The 21,124-nt window shown below is 44.2% G+C and overlaps 1 protein-coding gene across 3 annotated transcripts in view; it reads left to right on the forward strand.

Moving 5' to 3' along the window:
- TMTC1 (transmembrane O-mannosyltransferase targeting cadherins 1) overlaps window positions 1-21,124 on the forward strand; it is a 232,675-nt gene that overhangs the window by 66,484 nt on the left and 145,067 nt on the right. For all 3 annotated transcript variants that reach the window (XM_053252491.1, XM_053252492.1, XM_053252493.1), the window contains 2 exons: window positions 15,915-15,996; window positions 18,646-18,749. In XM_053252491.1, coding sequence (XP_053108466.1) covers window positions 15,915-15,996; window positions 18,646-18,749 — 186 coding nt within the window. The remainder of the gene's footprint in view (window positions 1-15,914; window positions 15,997-18,645; window positions 18,750-21,124) is intronic.

The following is a 21,124-nucleotide window of genomic DNA, read 5'->3' on the forward strand; positions in this document are numbered from 1 at the left end:
CCATGCATCTAAAGAGACTAGCACATCAAGAATAGAGGTGCTAGCTGAGGCCACTCCTCCTGTATTTTTCTACATTATTGTTATGAATATTTATATACTGCTTTTCAACAAAAAAAGCTCTTGAACTGGTTTATACAGAAAACAAAGAGGGTTCCCTATCCCAAAATGTTTGGACTCCCAGTCTAAAAAGAAACACAAGGTAGACACTAGCTATTTCCTCTTCTCCTGATACAGATAAGTGGTGAACAGAATCACCACTTTAAAAGGTGCTCTGCACTTTTAGCAGGGGAACTTGACTTGCAGAAAGTTTAAAACCTAAACAAGCCATAGGGAATATTAAAAAATGTGGTGGTTCTGCCTGGGGTCTGAAGTAGAGCAATCCATTCTACAACCAAGGACGACCTCCAGCTCATTCTGCTGAATGTGGAGATCAGATGCCACTGGCATGAGAATATCTTAATAAAATCATTCAGATCTTTAGATCTTAAATACCAAGATTTGGAGAGGAGAGCTGGTCTTGTGGTAGCAAGCATAAATTGTCCCTTTTGCTAAGCAGGGTCTGCCCTGGTTTGCATTTAAATGGAAGACTCTGTGTGAGCACTGAAAGATATTCCCCTAAGAGGAAAACTGTGGTGCGGCCACACCTAGAGTCATGGCGGGCAGCTTGTTGAAAGTGTCGACTCAATGTGCGGCAGCTGTGAAAAAGGCCAGTTCCATGCTAGGGATCATAGGGAAGGGGGTTGAATATAAAACAGCTAGTATTATAATGCCCTTATACAAAACTATGTTGCGACCACACTTGGAGTGCTGCATACAATTCTGGTCACCACATCTAAAAAAGGACCTTGTAGAACTGGAAAAGGTGCAGAAGAGGGCAACCAAGATGATCAGGGGCCTTGAGCACCTTCCTTATGAGGCAAGACTACAACACCTGGGCCTTTTAATTTAGAAAAAAAGATGACTGTGGGGGAGACATGATAGAGGTCTATAAAATCATGCATGGTGTGGAGAAAGTGGATAGAGAGAAATTCTTCTCCCTTTCACATTACACTAGAACCAGGGGTCATCCCATGAAATTGATTGCCAGGACATTTAGGACCAACAAACAGAGGTACTTTTTCACACAGCGCATAATCAACTTGTTGAATTCTCTGCCACAAGATGTGGTGACAGCCAACGATCTGGATGGCTTTAAGAGGGGTTTGGATAACTTCATGGAGGAGAGGTCTATCAACAGCTACTAGTTGGAGGGCTGTCGGCCACCTCCAGCCTCAAAGGCAGGCTACCTCTGAGTACCAGTTGCAGGGGACTAATGGAAGGAGAGAGGGCATGCCCTCAACTCCTGCCTGTTGCTTCCAGCGGCATCTGGTGGGCCAGTGTGTGAAACAGGATGCTGGACTAGATGGGCCTTGGGCCTGATCCAGCAGGGCTGTTCTTATGTTCTTAAGAGGATGGGGCGGCTCTGAGAAGAGCAGATGGTTCCAGGTTCCATCCCTGGCATCTCCAGATAGGACTGAGAGAGACTCCTGCCTGCAACCTTGGAGAAGTCGCTGGCAGTCTGTGTAGAGACAATACTGAGCTAGATGGAACAATGGTCGGACTTGGTATAAGGCAGCTTCCAATGTTCCTAAGATTTAAAGTTTAAATCTTGGATTCTAAGAGCTGATGAACTAATGGAACAGGGTGTGTTTGGAACAGAACTATTTGGCTCTTAGCGTCAGAACCCACTGCAGAAATGGATGACCTCTGCAGCACTGATAAACTGAAAGGCATCATTAGCTTGCCACAGTTTGAGATGTTTTCTCTACGGCTGTTATCATGTCACAGTACTACATCACAGGCCTTTTCTTTTATTGTAAAAATAGAAAGCATTGCGAGCAAAAGATAAAAATCTCCCATCCTTGAATGAATCATTTTTATCTCTTCGGAGATTGTGAATGGAATTGTATCTGTCGTTTCTATAAAGGGAGGAAATCATTTCTCCTTTTATTAAAAATAAAACTTTTTATAAAAATAGCAGAGCTTCTCCAAATAAGAAAACTGGTCACCAGTGCTTCTAGGTAGCGTTTAGGCATTGCTGTGGAGTGAACTCAGCCAGCTGCATTTCATTTCATCTGACGCAAGCAAGGGAGCTTGTTAGATCAGAATGTCAGATTAGGCTTTTTTTTTCCTGAGCAGGAAGGGACTGTTTTCCTGACGGCTTTTGCAGTGGCCTTCATTTAACTGCTTATAGAGTGGATATTGCTTTGATAAAGGAAATGGCTTGTGGAAAACAGGCCAGGTCTTCATGTTAAACAATACTTATGGAAATAGCTTACACCAGCTCTCTTCGTTCCCAGAGAGCCAAACAATTATGCTCCTTTATTGACAGCAATTTGATCAGATGGGGGAAACTTGCCCTCCAGCTACTAGGTAACACAATCCAATTTTGTGTCTATTGACTCTTTACCTAGTGCACCATCTAAAATTAATTTTCAGCTTTGCTAATATCAGGAAGACCATGATTTTCTTTACTTCTGCAAGGGACCCAGCTGGTCCACAAAGTGTTAGAGACAGATCTGAATGAGTTCTCGCTTTTATATTTTCAAAGGGAGAGCAAACATTGTTCCTTTCTCTCAGCCTTTCATGTAACCTGAGGGTGTGTGTGTGTGTGTGTGTGTATTTGGCCATTCAGCTGGCAGGGTCTAATTTAATCAAATTAGCATAACATTGCCTTCATTTCATCTTACCTGCTGCAGAGTAGGTAGAAATATATGTTTATCCCTTCCCCATCTTTTTTGTTTGTTTATTCCCAGACTTGGAAGACCTGCATATCAAGATATCCACTCTTATCTGCTCACTGTAACTGCAACTCCACCTCAGGAACATAGGAAACTGCCATATACTGAGTCAGACCATTGGTCTATCTAGCTCAGTATTGTCTTCACAGACTAGCAGTGGCTTCTCCAAGGTTGCAGGCAGGAATCTCTCAGCCCTATCTGTACTCTATCTGTACTCTAGATGTGGCGCAGCGGGGAAATGCTTGTCTATCAAGCAGAAGGTTGCTGGTTTGAATCTCCGCTGGTACTATATCAGGCAGCAGTGATATAGGAAGATGCTGAAAGGCATCATCTCATTTATGGCAACGTACTGTATGCTTTGGTAGTCTGTTGGTTCAATAAAAAAATCTTGTCCTATAAAAAAAATCTTGTCCTATCTTGGAGAAGCCAGGGAGGGAACTTGAAACCTTCTGCTCTTCCCAGAGCGGCTTCATCCCCTGAGGGGAATTTCTTGCAGAGCTCACACATCAAGACTCTCATTCATATGCAACCAGGGCAGACCCTGCTTAGCTATGGGGACAAGTCATGCTTGCTACCAAAAGATCAGCTCTCCTCTCCACCTTCTTTTGTTTGAAGCTGCATTTTCTCAGGAAGCCGTCTGTACTGCTGTTTGCTTCTTTAAGATGTAATGTTAAACCTTCTCTAATAAAAAGTGATAAAACCCAGAAGAAGAGTTCTGGGGAATCTGAAAGCTTGATCACTCCTTTTTGCTGTTTAATTGACCCTGGAGTTTTTCATATATAGAGAGCTGTCCTAAAACCTTCAGTACCAGCAAGAAGTACTACTACTGGTGGTGCTATGGGTTTTTATATACCACTTTCCAACAAAGTTTTCAAAACAGTTTACATAGAAAAATAAATAAATGAGATTGTTTGCTCCCCCAAAAGGGTTCATAATCTAAAAAGAGATATAAACATCAGCAACAACCACTGGAGAGAAGCTGTGTTGGGGTAGGATACGGACAGTTGTTCTCCCCCTGCTAAATATAAGATAATTGCCATTTCAAAAGGTGCCTCTTTGCTCACTTAGCAAAGAGCAAATAACAAAATATTAAAAAGCTACCTCAGACCAATGGTCAATGTAGCCTAGTTTTATCTACCTGATGGTACAGGTAGATACCATCAGATGGTGATGACTTTCTAGGTTTTTAAGCCAAAGATCTTTCCTCACTGTGCAAACTGAGATCATTTAACTGGAGATGTTGGGGTCAGAACCTTGAGTCTCATGCATGCAAACTACATGTACTTACTATGGAACTGTTCCTTCTTTCTGGTTAGAATGAAACAACATGCTCATATCACCTGTTGCGCCAGCACCATACTACAAACCTTGAGGCTATGCCTGTATAGGTGAGGTATCGCAATGAGAATCAAGACTGATATACTGGCATGTCAGGGGAAAGGATTCTAGTCTAGCCTTCTGACCCAGTCTAATTAGCCAAGCAAAATGTGTCCTTTGGTTTAACTTGATTGTTTGATATTCTGTTTGTATTGCGGACAATAAATCTATTGCATATGGAATGATTGAGATCAAATATGGTATAAATGTTCAGGGCACAATTCTACATCTCAAGTGCAAATAACAGATATATCCTTACACCTCTTTTCAAAATGGAGGGAAGTTGGGAATCCAACTATAGTGTGATATTTTCCTTGAAGACTAAACTGTTGGAATGAAAGATGGTGTTCATGTTGATGACACCATTCTCAGTTTGAAGTTAAACATCAGCTTAACTTTCCTTCCCCTAATCAGGGGGACCAGGAAAGATGTAAAAAATACTATAATTCAGTATTGTATCTCCATTGAGCTTTGAGTAACTGGAATGAAACGTGGAATATATACTGTACAGTACTTACAGCATAATTCTCTGATCAATTATTATTACAGCATAATTATGAACAGGAAATATTAACACTTGCTCAACCCCCCTGCCTTTGATGTCCGTGGTCCACCTGTATGTCCAGCTTTCTTTATTCTCAAATTGACTCTGTACAATGGTGTTGGAACTCCAGAAGATATTTCAGCATACACTGAAAGGGTGTATGATTTTTTTCCTTCCCCATTTCATTTTGGAAAGATATTTGTGTCCTGAATGGTATAGCACTGATAAATATTGGGTGTATTATTTCCTCTTTATATGGATATCTAATTGCTCTCTTGTGTTGTGCTCAAAAGACCTAAGCAAAACTCATATAGTCATTGAGCTTGATGCTTGGATCTTGTTTTAGACTTCGGCTGTAGAGGGCTGTCCATATGTGCACTGCTTCTCCCCCCCCCTTCCCCCCCTAAAACCCGTTCTCTCTATATTTTTTAGTGTTTTCCCATATAGAGCTTTGAAAGGGACAGGTGGAATCACTCCAGATCATTAGCTACACAGGTGGACTTTGAGTTTTATGGTTAGATTTGGCCCTTGGCAAGTTAAGTGGAAAGTGTGAGGCTGTGTCAAGGCTGAACAGACACAAGGCAAGGGCAAGGGCAGCCCAAGGTATTGCAGTGCCTGAGGTGAAGTGCAGAATGCTACCTTGCCCCATGCTCCTGGTGGGGGCCAGCCCCCTTTTAAAACCAAGCCTTGCAAGCTTTGAAAATGTATGGGAAACGTTGCGAGGCGGGGGGAGAAGAATGCCAGTAGCCACCTACTCTCTTCCTTGTGCTTCATACAAGCTTTGTGAAGAGTGAGGAGAAGCACTAATTGCAAAGGTTGCAAGGCTTGGGCCGGTCCCAAAGAGCTGCTCTGATGGTGACTGTAGCGGACATCTTGCCGTCCTGCTGGTTCCTCAGTAATCTGCCACCTGAGGAGACCGACTCATCTTGCTGCCCCTAGACAAGGCAAAAGAACCAGTGTGAGGTAGATCTGTGGCAAAGAATAGCAGCTGCAGCCCTTGATGCCCAGACTAGGGAGTAAGCCTGACCTTGTAAACTGCTGTAGGAGTTGGCCACACCATATGACCTACTGTGACCTACCATGGTAAGGAGGATCCATTACTGGTCTATGCTTTGGACAGAGCTTGGTAGCAGCAGATAGGCCGAACACCTATCTCAAAAACCTCAGGCTCCAGGTATTGCTGCAGTCTAAGTCCTGGCAAGAGGAGAAAGCAAACTGAATGCATCCTCTACTGCTGATAGGAACCCTCATCTTCAGGCAGGAGCAAGTCCTTGCTTCTGTAAACATACTTGAGGCATGATTTAGATAGGCTTAAAGAAACTCCAGATAGGATTATGTGCTACAGTAGATACACAGATGCTGTCACTGAAGACCATGTGCAGTTAAGTACAGAATTGGTTTAATTTAGAAACATGCTAGAAGGACACCACTAGCCCAGACATCTTCAGCACTGCTTATCTTGTCAGTAAATATTTAATAACATAGTTGCTTGATAGCTCTGCCCACATAATTTCTATTTTGCAAATGAAGACCATTTTTCTTAGTGCTGAGAGTGCGTGGGAGGTAAAGAGATGCTTTGGAAACTGCAGAGCTAGGTCTAAATACTCTCCTGAAATGCATGGACTTTCCAGACTCCCACACAATCTAGCCCATCCCTTTCTGGAGGGCCGATATGTGAATTCTGAGACCCATTCTGCCCAGCAACTGAGAATTTGCCCAGCAGATTCTGAGAATTCTGAAACCATTTCTGCCCAGTAACTGTGTATCAGCATCTAGTAGCTTTTAAAATTAAAACTCACAGGCATGCAGCCTGATAAAAGATTGGCTGATAAAAATTTTGGAATACACAGAGATGGCAAAACTTACAGTACTGATAAGAGATCAAAATTTGGAAGGTTTTACAGAAGATTGGAAACCATTTTTACTGTACTTAAAGAACTATTTTCCTAATATTGATGTTTCAACAGGGTTTGAAATTTAGCAATATTAGCAGGTTGAGTAGACTAAAATTGAGTTTGGTAAGGTATAGGATATATGTTTTGAATTTTTATAGCAAGGGTTAATTGTATAATTAGTGATTCGTGCTGATTAGTGAGTTGGAAGTCAGTTTTGTTTAATGTTTGATGTAATGAGATTCTTAAGATATTGTTAAAATCAATAAAAAATTTAAAGCAAGAAGAAGAAGAAGAAGAAGCTGATAGAAAGCACTCCTGGCCATGGCCTCCACCTGAGATACCAGGGTGAGGCCTGGGTCCAGGAATACTCCCAAGCTGCACACCTGCTCCTTTTGGGGGAGTGTAACCCCATCCAGCACAGGGAGATCTAACTCACCCCTCAGATTCTGAGCCTCCACAATGAGCACCTCCGTCTTGCTTGGATTCAGCTTCAATTTGTTCTCCCTCATCCAGCCCATTACTGCCTGTAGGCAGGCATTTAGAGAATGAGTGCCATCTCCTGAAGATGAAAAGGAGAGGTAGATTTGGGTGTCATCAGCATACTTATAACACCCAGCACCAAATCTCCTGATGACCTCACCCAGCGGTTTCATGTATATATTAAAAAGCATTGGTGACAGAATGGAGCCCTGGGGGACTCCATATAGCAGCTCCCGTTTTGAGGAGCAACTGTCACCAAGCTCCACCATCTAGAATCTACCTGAGACATAGAAGCGGAACCACTGCAAAGCAGTGCCCCCTAATCCCAGCTACCACAGGCGATCAAGAAGGATACCATGGTCAATGGTATTGAACGCCGCTCAGAGATCCAGAAGAACCAGCAGAGTCACACTCCCTCTGTCGATTCCCCGGTAAAGGTCATCCGTCAGGCCGACCAAGGCTGTCTCAACCCTATAGCCAGCTCTAAAGCCAGTTTGAAATGGATCTAGATAATCAGTTTCCTCCAAGACTGCCTGGAGGTGGTCGGCCACCACCCTCTCAGTCACCTTGCCCAACCAAACCTTGGCATCTCCAAGGTTTCAGGCAGGAGTCTATCTCAGCCCTATCTGGAGATGCCAGGGAGGGAACTTGGAACCTTCTGCATGCAAGCATGCAGGTGCTCTTCCCAGAACGGCCCCATCCCTAAGTGGAATATCTTACAGTGCTCACATGTAGTCTCCCATTCAAATGCAAACCAGGGCAAACCCTGTTTACCAAAGGGCACAATTCATGCATTCTACCACAAGAACTGCTGCCTGGTGCAGGAGTTCTAGCTGTAGAAATAACCTGAAATACTGGCTATCGATGGGTTTGGCAATTGGCAGTCGGGGATGCAAACATCAGTTTTGACATGATACTCGTCAGGCATCCAGTTACAGTGGCTTGCATGATGCACAGCATTACAAAGTACTTTGTCTGTAGAGTACATTGTCTCTCTTCTGGAGCATAGGAGTATATTTCTTGGGAAAGGAGATGATTGAGATAAGTGAGGTCATACTGTGCAATTGTGGCACCTGGCTTTGTCGGTGTGGAATAAGATGTGACTGCATGGCTGAGAGCCTGTAATCCTGTTTTCCTAGTTTGATCAGCTGGCAGATAGTTGGTAGAATGCTTGGCACAAGGGGAATTTTTTTATTTCCTTGTCCTGTTCTGAACAGACATATTTCTGTACAAGTATTGGCGTTTTATGTATATGTTTCACTTACGCTTTTATACTCTGTTTCATCCATGTGTGTACCCCGAGGGTGTTTGCAAGAGAAAAGAATCTGTGCAACATGTCCTCAGATGAATTGGGAGGGGTGGGTGGGAAACTCCACTCCATTTGTACAGTGTGTTTTCTGACTTTGCACAAAGAGGTCCTTCTGGCTCTTTCGTTTTTTGTGCGTGGACTTTTTGCCGCAGAGAATCTCTGGCTGTAATGCACATTTTGTGGCGAGATGGAAGGAGAGAGAGAGCCTTTGGCAAGATACTGTTCCTAGAAAAGGTCATTTTTGCATAGCTCTGGCACTGATGGGAGATTATTCAGAGATGTTGAGCATCTGCTGTGGTCCTTTTGAAATCAGCAAGAGCTAGAACAACCCTGAACATAAGACTGCAAACAGGCCTTACAAAATCAAGTATTGGATTTAAACCTTGCTTCCAATAAAAAGGAATCAGCATATCCAGGCAGGGCTGGGAGAGACTCCTGCCTGAAACCTCAGAGAGCTTTTGCCAGTCAGTGTAGAGAATACTGAACAAGGTGGGCAAATTGTCTGATTTGGTATAAGGCAGCTTTTTCCTATGTTCTTAGCATTCCAAACTGCAAAAATAAAGGAGGAGGGGTTGCTGATGTGTGCTGGAAATAAGTGGATCCACTTCAAAAAATTTTTTTTTCTTAAAACCACCTCTCTTGCATGTTGGAGTGTTTAAAATAGAACTACTAAATGAACTATTAAAATTGCCTTATTTAAACAAGTGTAAAATCATTTTAAATTGCATCACATCGGGAGAATAATCACCAAATATCAGTAGACAGTTGGTGCAATTTCTAATAATCAGCTTTTGAAATAAATGGGCTGGCTTTGCAGAACCTCCTGCACCGTAGCAAGGATTTCCGATGTGAGAGTATTTCAAGAGGCTTGTTCCAAGATCTTATGGCTATTGTGGAAAAGAAACAAAAGTGGACCCACAACTCTAAGCCATGGTTATCCCATTGTATGTCTGGAAGCTCAAACTGTGGTGTAAAGTTTTAACAATGGTTAGCACAAACCATGGTGCAGCATTATGTCTGAACCCAGTCAGTTTGTGGTTGTATACTTAGCAGATCCCACAGATTTTCATTGGCAGGGGGTTCATGCAGATAGAAGTACCTTTGGAGTTATGTAGGCTTCAGCCATGTCAACTTCTGAAGATAAATGGCTTGAATGACCAAGAAGCCTCTCTTTGCTTATATGAGTAGGGCCTGTTAGTTTTTCTTTTTAACAAAGACAAGCTGCCTGGCCTTCAGAGGAATTTGTTTTGATTTGTACAACTCCATCTGGAATGAGCGACTTTTAATGCTGTCCAGTTTTACTGGGCCACCTAGTCTGCTGTCTTCACTTATAAAGGAGGGTCTTGATGCAGCAGAGTGACGTCATTTGCTTGTTGTGATTAACTTTCCTTTTCAGAGGAAGGAACTGCCAGATATCAGTTTTGGCCTCCATTTGAAGTATGTGTGTGTTGTGTGCGTGTGTGTGTGTGTGAGAGAGAGAGAGATAGAGAGATAGATATTGTTTTATTAAGGATTTTGCTGTTTATTATTGTTGTAATTGTGGCTTATTTCTGTAAGGGTTTTTTTTGTTTTTGTTTTTTTAAAGAAAAGGAAGTAACCAAGCAATAGCATACTAACTTATGGGAAAGCTGGGCTGGACGTGAGGTTAAAAAGCCCTATACAGTTATGTTTAATTTTTTCCATCTCTAACATTTGAATAGATTTGGCTGCATTTTTTGTCTCACTCTTTTTCTTTCTTTTTTTAATGCTCTTCAGTTTAAAAAAAAAAGCATTTTGGAAGCATAATTAAGCTGAGCAGCTAAGTAATTTTGCAACATTGATTCTGGCACTTGTGCAGAATTAGTCATCATCTAAACCTTGTTCAGATTATCCTCTCCAGGCGTTCAGTGCACTGAATCTGGTGGGGGAAGTTGGACCATGGCAGCTGGCTATGTCCCCAGCAAAGGTGCACATTCCTGGCTGCATCCACAGCAGTTGTGCATTCAGTTGAACTTGTGCAGCTGTAGATACTTTTGGGATACTTGGGATACTTTGGGATACTTTTCAGCTGCATGCATGCATGGGTGTTAGGGGTATGACCAGAGGGAAATACTGATGTGGGCATGTCCATTGGGTGTGGTCCTGCATCTTCTCCATGTATTCACTGAATGTGGGCTAAATAGGGCTAGAGTGTCACGGCTAGGCTGAGGCCATGGGCAGCCATTCCCAAATCCATGCCTAGATCATGTGGCGTATGCCCCAGCCCAGGGTCAAAGGGTCAGGTGTTGAGGCTTAAACTGGAGCAGGTTTCAGGTACAGACACTCCCCGAGTCACAAACATCTGACTTAAAAACATCCGTCTGTACAAACAAAGCTCCATAACATATTACATGAAGGAAGTCCCCAACGTAGAAACACCAACCTGTACATACAAACAAGTATATGTGTTATGAACATCCAACTTGCGAACTAACTTTTGGAACACAACCTGTTTGTAAGCCGGGACCTACCTGTATTTATGACAGATCTGGCCAATAGCTTCGTATGACCTGTCCATAGCAGGGGGAGTGTTGCATACCCCACTATTTTTTCTACCTTCTTTTTTCTGAAGAAGGCTCTTAGAGTCAAGCAGAGATAGTGTCAGGTGACTCACTTGGGTAAGTCTCAGAACTCTGGGTTCCATGTGGATGCCCAACTTCATGAAAGCCTAGAGCAATGGTCCCCTCTTCTTTTAAGGGGAGAATGATAACACAAACTCTGCTTATGCTGTTTACATGCCAATGTGGAGTGGGGTGAGGCCATTGTGCCACTATGTGAGACTGACTCCTCCCCGCCCACCATTAATCAATCATATTTTAATACCGCCTTCCATCCCTGGATCTGAAGGAGGTTTAGAAATATTGAATATATAATACAGTATCAGAAAACATCACAGTAGCAATCTGTCACTCTCTTCGGCAGCACTGATGCTCCTAAAGGGGCCAGATGGACAAAGTCTCCCTCTAGAGCTGCTCGTCCTTGTTGCCACTCTCCATTCTCAGGAGCCTGTAGTGAACACCAAGAAGTGGCCCCTGGCCCCAAAGGTGGTGATAACAGCTGGAATTCCTTCCATGGCCAACTCCTCCCAATTATTAAGCCCCACAGAGGTTACTCTCCCCCTCAGTGGCAATACTCCGGAGGGGGCCAAATGGAAGAATTTTCTGCCCTGGAAATGGCCATTGCTGCTTTTCTTCCTTCCTGGGGCATGGTTAAATTCCCTAACACCTCAGTCCCTCTCACTCTCTCCTTTTCTGCAGCAGCAGTGATGTTCTTGTGGGCCTTGGGGTGGCCCTTTTATGAGGTGAGGTGGTTGCTTCAAGTCACAAATCACTGAGGCACCATCTGGCACTGCCATCAGAGCAGTCTTCAGGGCTGATCTGACTCTTGCAGACTTTACAAGGAGTGCCTCTTCTCACAGAGCTTCTTGCAGAATGTGCAAGAAGCATGAGGGGAGAAGAGATTGCTGGCAAGCATCCCTCTGTCCTGCTCCTCACACCACTTCCAATGCTTGCAAATGTCAGTTTTTCAAGGAGGACTGGCCTCAATCAGGGTTGTGGGGCATGGCAGCATTTTGCAACTCACCTCAGGCACCATGATTCCTTGGGCCACATTCTACCTGGTGGAGCTAGCTGTTAGACACCTATCCAAGGCAGTTGTAGACACCCACCCAAAGGCATTTACATGGCTAGTACTGGTATGCTCCCTGTTCGCTTCTTCTGGGCCTAGAGATCTCTGTTGTCCCAGGGCCAAAGCGGCAAGGAGCCAGATGCCCTTCTCCTTGCAATGTCTTTCATTGGTGGGGTGGAGTGTGTATATATACACCTGATCAGGTGCGGGCCGTGAATGCGCCTCCGGTGGGGGGGCGGGGGGGCCTTCTTTAACTGTAAATGGAGCCGGTGCGCCATGCCGCCCAGCAGCCCCCGTGGCGGGGAATCGCTTCCACCACTTACCTGGCTCCCACGGAGGCGATTCCCTGCCGCGGGGGCTGCTGGGTGGCATGGAGCACCGGCTCCATTCACAGTTATAGAAGCCGCCCGCCACCCCACCAGAGGCGCGTTCACGGCCCGCGCCTGCACCTGATGTAGGAAAGACCTATGCAGAGTCCTGTCTGTAGTAAAACGATGTGTTAGATGAGACACCAGACTGGGCTTCCAGAATGCCCAAGGGAAACCCGACTGTCCGACTGCTGATTAAGAAACGTCAGTTAACTGAGAAACTAGCCTCATTCAGACTTTATAAAATTGTCCCCCTGTAGCCGTGTACAGTGGAGTGAAGGGAGAGCAAGTACTGCCCCTGCTGTGTCAAATCAGCAGCATGTTCCGCTGCTCATGCTTACAGCAAGGCTTCCATGACTGTGAAGCAGCCTCACAATTATGGAAGCACCCACCATCATGGGTAGGGCTCTTCCTGCTTCTGATAAGCAATCATGGAAGTTCCCACCATCATGGAACGGGCTCTTTCCGCTTTAGACAAGCCCTGCTATAAGCATGAGTGGCAGGGTGCAAGGATGATGGTCACAGCAGGGGCGAGACTTCCTCTCGCTTCGCACCGCTGTACACAGCTATAGCAGTGCAGTTTTATAGCATCTGAATCAGGCTACTCTTTTGTGGTTCTGATTCTTGTATGGAGACTGCTGAGGGAGTCTGGCACTGTAGTTTTGTGTTTCTGACATAGTTAATTGAAGGTGACTACATACTGCCAGTGTTCTGCTATTGACCAAGTTCAGAAATGTCCTGCGGTGGTATGTTGCTTTTGTAAGGGTAGCGAGTTCTTTTTAGCAACAAAGCCCATTAAAGTCAAGGAGGTTTTATGGAAACTCTTTCTGCTCCTTTCCATTAGATAAGCAGGCAAACAGGAGGTGGCAAGGGCCTGTTCTCGGGTTAATTAAATCAACTGCTTGTTCCCTTCAGCAACTTCACATCAAGGCCAAGGTGAAATACTGAAGGCCATTTGGAGCTGCCTTTTCAGACAGGCGACAGCTCCCTATTTTCACTCAGCGGGGGGTTAGAGAACTTTGCAACTTGCAGCATGAGCCCCCTTTTAGACTAGCTTGGCATTTAATTTAGATACCAAGATAAAATACTGACATTTATGAATAAATAGATTTAAAGGGCCTGAGATAATTCAGCTTTCTCTGTGGCATGTGGCATATTTTATTATATTTCTTGACATGGCATCCGTAAGATTGTTTTAATTAGATGATACACTTTTTGGAACGCATCTGGATCCACTGGGTTTTCTTTTGTTGTTAAATGTTCATCCTATTTCGTGTGAGCTGTCTCTCTGTCAGCATGGGGAGCTTTTCTTCATATTTTAAAGGTTGTAAAGGTTGCTCACTGTCTGCTGTAAAAATCTAGATAAAAACCCTACTTTTGATATTTTTGTTTGAACTGGGAAATGTTGTAACCTCTTCTTTTAGTTGTGACTTGTAAGCCAAAGTCTGTCTTGAACCAGCTGGCCAGTTGGGTGTGTCTGTCCTTTTTTATCTCAGAAATTGAATACACAGACCAATCAGCCCAATGGATCATGTTCCCATTTATGGATAGGTGCAATGAAGGTAGCAAAGACACAGTGTGATCTACATAATCATAAAATAGTTCTTTTCTACCTATATGGTGGTTATGTCCAAAGATTCAAGTCCTCTGGAATATGGCATGGAAGAAAATCGCAGTAATAGGAAGAAAATTTCCTCTTACTTTTTAGTTCTTTTATTCTAGACATGTAAAATCAACCACAAAATGCTGATGAGTGTACAGTTCACACTCTCATGCAGCAGTAACACAACAATAGAGGAAAAAATTCAAACACAAACTGAATATCCATAGATATAAAACAGATCATTACTATTACTATTATATTAAAACATTCTTGTCAGCTTAAAATTTTAAATAACCTTTCAAATGTCTCAGATTTTGACATTATTTATATGCCATGTAAAGTCTAGAAGAGGGCATTTAAGGGATAAAGCCTTCAATATAGATACTTGGGCTTTTTATTTATTTAGACAACGAGAGATTGAATGAGGAAAGATAACTGTTAACAGGGTAATGTGAATAGTGAAGGGAGGTGATTTGTTGCGTGTGATTCTGAAATGTTTTAAATGAATTTAATATTTTGAATGAAACTGTATTTAGTGCTGTGTGATAGGTTCTTGCAATTTTATCTATTTATTGCCCCAGCTTAGCTTTTTCTGTCTGTCTGTCTGTCTGTTATATATATATTTGGTATCATGCCACTCCCTCTCTCAGTCTTCTCTTCTCCAGGCTGAACAGACCCAGTGCCATGCCATGTATTAGGCCCCCTGCCTTTCCTTTTCCTCCCCCAGTGCCTCAGTATGGAGAGGAGGGGAGGGGGTTTCATTCATCCTTGGCCTCCTCCGGATGTGCTGTCCACAGACCTTGCTCCTCACCAGGGCTGGACTGGGGGCACTGAGAGGGTGGTGAAATGTATGTGGGGAGGGGGCTGGGTTTTGAGCAGAATGGGTAATTAAGGGTGGGAGCATCGGGGCGCAGGGGTGCCCTGCCGATGGGGCACACCGGGAATATGCCCTGTTGCCCTGTGGGCCAGTCCAAGCCTGCTCCTCACCAGGAGCCAAGGTGGTCACCCTAGTCATGTCCTTCCCTTTGTCATCACTGGTGCTCTCTCTTCCTTCTCTAAATAGCCCTCTGTATCTCATACAATCCTGTGGGTGACTTCTGGCCCCCTGTGAGATTGTGCTCTGATCCCGTGAAGGCTTTCGCGGACTATACATTCTTTCCTCCTGCCCTTGGCCTGTCAGCTGGGCACGCAATTGCTGGCAATAATTGAAATCCCTGCCCCCTTTCTGGCAACTTGCCATGTGCAGTCAGCTGCAATTTGCTATTCCCCACCCCTCTCTTCAGGATTTCACCTCTTCATGTCAAGCCAGCAATGTAGAGCCCAGACACTCAGTTCCTTTAACCTTCCCACATAAAACCTCTCCGATTCCAGTTTGTCTGCATTAATGATTGATGTTTATCTACCTTAAAAAAACAACAGCGAGGTGCCCAGAATTGGATATAGTACTCCGGATGAAATCTAACTAATATGGAATAATGTGGAACTATTACTTCTTGTGACATGGGAACTATGATTCTATTCATGCATGCTAAAATCACATTAGCCTTTTTTGCAGCTGCATCACACTGCTGACTTACATTCAGCTTGTGATTGACTTCCGTCTCAAGATCCTTTTCACATATGCTTCTACCAAGCTAGGTTCCCCCCTCCCCCGGTGCATTATATGCATAGGGAGGGCTTCTGTCCACAGTCTGGCAGACAAGCTAACCTGTATTGCTTTGGTTAATCAGTGAGTTCCAACTTCTTTGAGCTCCAAAGAGAATTTGGTGTCCTGCATTCAGTGGCGGCTTGTCCATCAGGCTAACTGTTTGAAATAGGGTGTCTTAACTCTTTCCCCCCCTCCAGTGCCAGAAGATTGGTATCTACTGAGAGGCAATTTTATAAATGCCATTGTTTTCTTTTTTACATTTCAGTTATCTGACTACAAGTAACAAACAGAAGTTTTTGTACACCACAAAACCTTTTTTAAAGAGGGCTGCCTTGGTACTTACCTATGTAAGTATTGATATTTTAACAATGCTTTTATTCCCTTTTTTCCCTTGAGATGCATCCTATTCCAATACCAGTATTTTTGAAACAGGCTCAGTTAATATAGTAGTACACATCTTGGCTGGCTTCTAAGGGTTTCCATGCTGGGTCAGAACAATGGCTTATTGGCCCATTGATGATGCCCCAAGAAATTTCATTACATTTAGGGGTGACGTAGAGGCATTCAGTCATAATCCCACAGATTGTAGCTTCACCCTGTTGGCTCCTCAGCCAAGCACATATACCAAATGTATGAAGCTGCGGCTCCTCTCATATCGAGTAGGATTACTTTTGCAGCCACATATTGGCATGTTTAGGGCAGTAGTGGCTCTCCAGAACGAGCCAAGAGGGTGCCGAAGAAGGCAGCTTGGGTTGCTCCTCTCTTTCCTGTCCTGTCTGAGAGCTGCGTTGCCAGCAGGCTGGCCGTTCACCAGGTCGAATGAGCAGCCTGCAGGCAGTGTGGCTCTTGAGGAGGGAGGGAAAGAAAGGAGCAACCTGAGCAGCTGGGAAGCAGAGGCAGCTGCACTTCTTTTGGTGTGTCCCTCGCCCCCCTGCCCGCCACTCGCTAGGATTGAGCCACTGCTGGTTTAGGGGTACAGTTAGTAAAACTGATTGTAATAATTTCTTCTTCTTCTTCTACTACTACTACTACTATTACCTCTGCTAACTTGAGCAGAGAGATACCTTTTAAAAGTGGTGATTCTCTTTATTTAGCAGGGGGAGAGCAACTGGCCCTCTCCAATCCCAGCACAGCATCCCTCCAGTGGCTGTTGCTGGTGTCTACCTTAGATGGAGAGCCCTTCGAGGACAGGGAGCCATCCTATCTATCTATCTATCTATCTATCTATCTATCTATCTATCTATCTATCTATCTGTGAACCGCTTTGAGAACTCTGGCTGAAGAGTGGTATAGAAATATTTGTACTACTACTACTCAGGCACGGCCTGTGAATGCGCCTCTGGAGGGGTGGCGGGCGGCTTCTTTAAGTGTAAACACAGCCGGTGCTCCGTGCCGCCCAGCAGCCCCCGTGGCGGGGAATCGCCTCCACCACTCACCTGGCTCTCATAGAGGTGAGCCCACACCAGCGGCCAGGTGAGTGCCGGAGGCGATTCCCAGCCACGGGGGCTGCTGGCCGGCACGGAGCACCGGCTCCATTTACCCTTAAAGATGCATTCACAGGCCGCACCTGCTACTACAGCTACTACTAAATAATTAATAAATGTGTATATACCACTTTTCAACAAAAGTTTCCAAAGATAGAAATAAATAAATAAAATGGCTCCCTGTCCCCAAAGGACTCGCCGTCTTAAAAAGAAACATCAGATAGACACCAGCGACAGCCACTGAAGGGATGCTCTGCTTGGAATGAATAGGGCCAATTTCTGTTAACCCACTTATTTTCAGACCAGGGATATGGCCATAGCCCAGTAGCAAAGCATCTGCTTTGGATGTAGAGGCCCCAGATTCACTACCCTGGCATCTCCAGGTAAGACTGTGAAAGACTCCTGCCTGTAATCTTAGAGAACTGCTGCCAGTTTCTGGGGTTGATGGGAGCTGTAGTTCAGCAACATCTGCCGTACCACAGGTTGGAAACCCCTGGTGTAGACAGTACTGAGCTAGATGGACCAACGGTCTAACTTGCCATTCCATTCCACATATGGCTGTCCATTCCATTACTCCTGTCCACATTAGCAAGCCAAGTGCTTTAGTTACCTAGCTAGTTAGTTAGTTGGTTAGATAGTAAGTACACTTATATACAAAAATGTCCCTGGGTGGTTCACAATATAAAACCAATATAAAACAATATTAAAACATAAACATAATTAAAACAATTTAAAATACAATTAAAACTGAAGCTTTAAAACTATAAACTAAAAGTCTGACTAAACAGGTGGGGGGGAAGTGCACCCTCCCTGCTCCTTAAAGGTAACCACCACCACCACCCACCGCTGAACCGGTCCAAACACTGGACCTCCAAACCGGTCCAGTGGTCCAGAAAAAGGACTACCAAATCAGTTTGTGCACATCCCTACCTCCTAATGTAATATTGTCTTCACTGACTGGCAGCAGCTCTCCAAGATTTCAGACGGGTCTTTCCCCAGTCTTGACTGGAGATGGCAGGGGTTGGACCTGAGACCTTTTGCATGCTGCTTCTGTCCTCTGCCAGTGAACTATGGCCCCTTTCTTTCCCAGCAGGAGGCAGAGGAGACTGCAGTAATGAAAAGGCAGGTAAGCAAGCTGCTGCCTTATGCACTGGGATCTGCTGCTTGCTTTGACTTGTATAGAAATGGGATGGCGACATACTAAAAGTGATACGTTTCTAAGGCAACTGAAAAGGAGAATTCTGTAGTGTCCACAGGCATTATTCAGAAACCTGTGGATTCTGTATATGGAGCCTGCCGATACATGAACACTAGTAAGGGTGAATAATTCTGCAGAAAGAAATGTATAGTAACGAGGCATCCCAACACACAAATGTTTGCAGAATATCTTTGAAGGAATCAGCCAATGTCATATCCTCTGGTTTGCTGGCCATAAGGAATGGTTTGCGTCTCTTAACTCCTGTATCTGCTCTTCTTACAAGTAACCTCAATGTGTGTTCTTTTTACCTGAAGGCGATCCTACTTCTGTATTTTCGTCTCTGGATAATGGGAGGTTCCATGCCAGCATTTTCAGAACAGGACAACCCAGCATCATTCTCACCATATCTTCTTACAAGGTATGGCACCAGGAGTCAACTTTTACTTATTATAAAAAGTTTTGTGTTGATGCTGTTCTACAGCCACGTAGGTACAATGGAGCCTGGGGGTGGGTGACAAATGTCCCTGGGCCCCAGAGGACACCAAGTTACCCCCTCGCCACCCCACTCCATCACCTCTTCTCTCTCTTTCCTGCCATGCTTCCCTCCCATTCCCGCTGAGGAGGCTGGTTGCACTAGTGCACGCTGGCCACACTTTTCCCCACTGCATCAACACAAAGACACAGGGGTGGGGCATGGCTGGTGCTCAGAAGGAACTTGTGGTGACCCCCCCTCCCCCCTCCAGCCCATGAAGTGCTTACATGCCAAATTTTAAATGTCAGCTACAAATGTCAAGTGAATGTCGGGTGGTGGAGAGAAGTCCAGCTCAAGAACCAGACATTGGCAGGTTCACACATCACAAAATGAGACCCAATGAGACCTCTGATTCCCACAATGCGGACTTTTGGCAGATTGTGTGAAGCCTTTTTTATTCTGTTGCAAACTGCTTTGGGAGAAGTAGCTAAAAACAATCTAACAGATAAAAACAACAAATAAAAATCATCATCACATCTAAAGCTTAGATAAATGCAGTGGCTGATCCTTGTCAGGGTACTCTCCCAGAAGAGACTTGGTACTATTACAAAAGAGTTTTCGGTCCTACAGAGCTCCCATTTAAACGAGGCAGTTTTTCTGAAAGGCAAGCAGTCACCACATCTTCACTTTGCTTTTCATTAAGGCTGACCAGGGATTGTCCTCCTTCCTGAATGTTACTCTCACCAGTCCATAGAATATAATTAACATCCCTTGTTTCAGGAACATTACATTGTCCTATGTGCATTTAATCCTCTCCATATTTGGCCTGGCCATCCTGATGCCTAGAAACTGAGGTTGTAGGAAAGAAGTCAGAGGAGAAATTGTAGTATAGAAGCCCCTGCTTCTTCAGAGAGAGAGAGCTGGAAGACAGACAATCAGCTCTTTGTATCTCTGCAATAGATTAAAAAGGGGGGGGGGCATGTTCTCAATGGTCATGTAAAAGAACAGCATGGGGTAAGTTTTGTAGCCCATTAACTTTTCCTGTTAAAGACCATGTGTACTTCCCCAGATAATCAACAGGATTTTAACTCTTCCTAATGCTGGGCGGATGTTATTAATGCCCTTCATTAGGAGTAACCATTTTTCACTTCGGTATTTACTGCTGAAGCTATTTTAGCTCCAGGCGCTTTCCATCTTTTGCAAGACTCTAAATCAAATGTGCCTGACAAGGCACTTCATAATAATGTTGTAAAACATATGTGGCTGCAATTATAACCAGGTGCTGTTATTTATGGGCTCTATATCTCTGCTGTATTGGTTTGTTTACTCTGAGCCACTCCTATCAGGGAGTCCATCCATGCGGCAAAACCTTCCAAGTCCCTCTCTCGCTTGGCACACTTTGTCTTTTTGTCAGCCAAATCCATTTTTTAAAAGATCACCACAACAGCTTCTTTTGAGCGTGTGCATGTCTGTGCATCCATATATATGTGGGTATTAGACTTCTGTCAGGTTGAGCTGTGCGGTCCCGGGAAGAGATGATTAATTGCAGTAGCCATAGAGGCCTCTTGTTGCCCAAACTCTCTGTGTACAGTGAACACATGTACTGATCTGTATGCGTGTACAGTTCTTCACATGTTTTGTTGAATGCACATACAGTAGTACGCTTCCTTTGTGTCTTATGTATTTGTGGAACCTGTACTCAGGTTCCCTTTTAAAACTGAATGCAGGTACAGTCATTCGCACAAAAGTGTGTACAGTGACCTATACACAAATAAAACATAATATGTCTGAATAGGGCTTAAACTGTTTTACAGTCTTAAACAATATGCTACTGGCAGACAAGAGAGCAGTGCCATAGTTGCTTCTTCCCCTGCTAACTGAGCAAAGAGGCACCTTTTTAGAGGTGATTCTCTTTATTGTGCAGGGGGAGAGCAACTGGCCCTATTGAACCCCAGCACTGCATCCCTCCAGTGGCTGTTGCTGGTGTCTATGTGAGCCCTTTGGGGAAAGGGAGAGGTTTTAGCCATCTTATTTGTTTACTTTATTTCTATGCAAACCAGTTTGGGAAACTGTTGTTGAAAAGCGGTATATAAATATTTGTCTCATAGATAGATAGATAGATAGATAGATAGTCTAATATTACGCGTTTGGTTCATTTTCTCAGCTGTGCATTGCGATAGCAGGCCTCCAAAATGGGATTCTCAGCATTCTTCCAGGCTGGAAAAGGGTAACTGCTAACTGTGCAAAGAGGCACCTTTTAAAAGTGGTGATTCTCTTTATTTAGCAAGGGGAGAGCAACTGGCCCTATCCATTCCCAGCAC

Source organism: Hemicordylus capensis, chromosome 5 (assembly GCF_027244095.1).
Source record: "Hemicordylus capensis ecotype Gifberg chromosome 5, rHemCap1.1.pri, whole genome shotgun sequence".
Classification (NCBI taxonomy): domain Eukaryota; kingdom Metazoa; phylum Chordata; class Lepidosauria; order Squamata; family Cordylidae; genus Hemicordylus; species Hemicordylus capensis.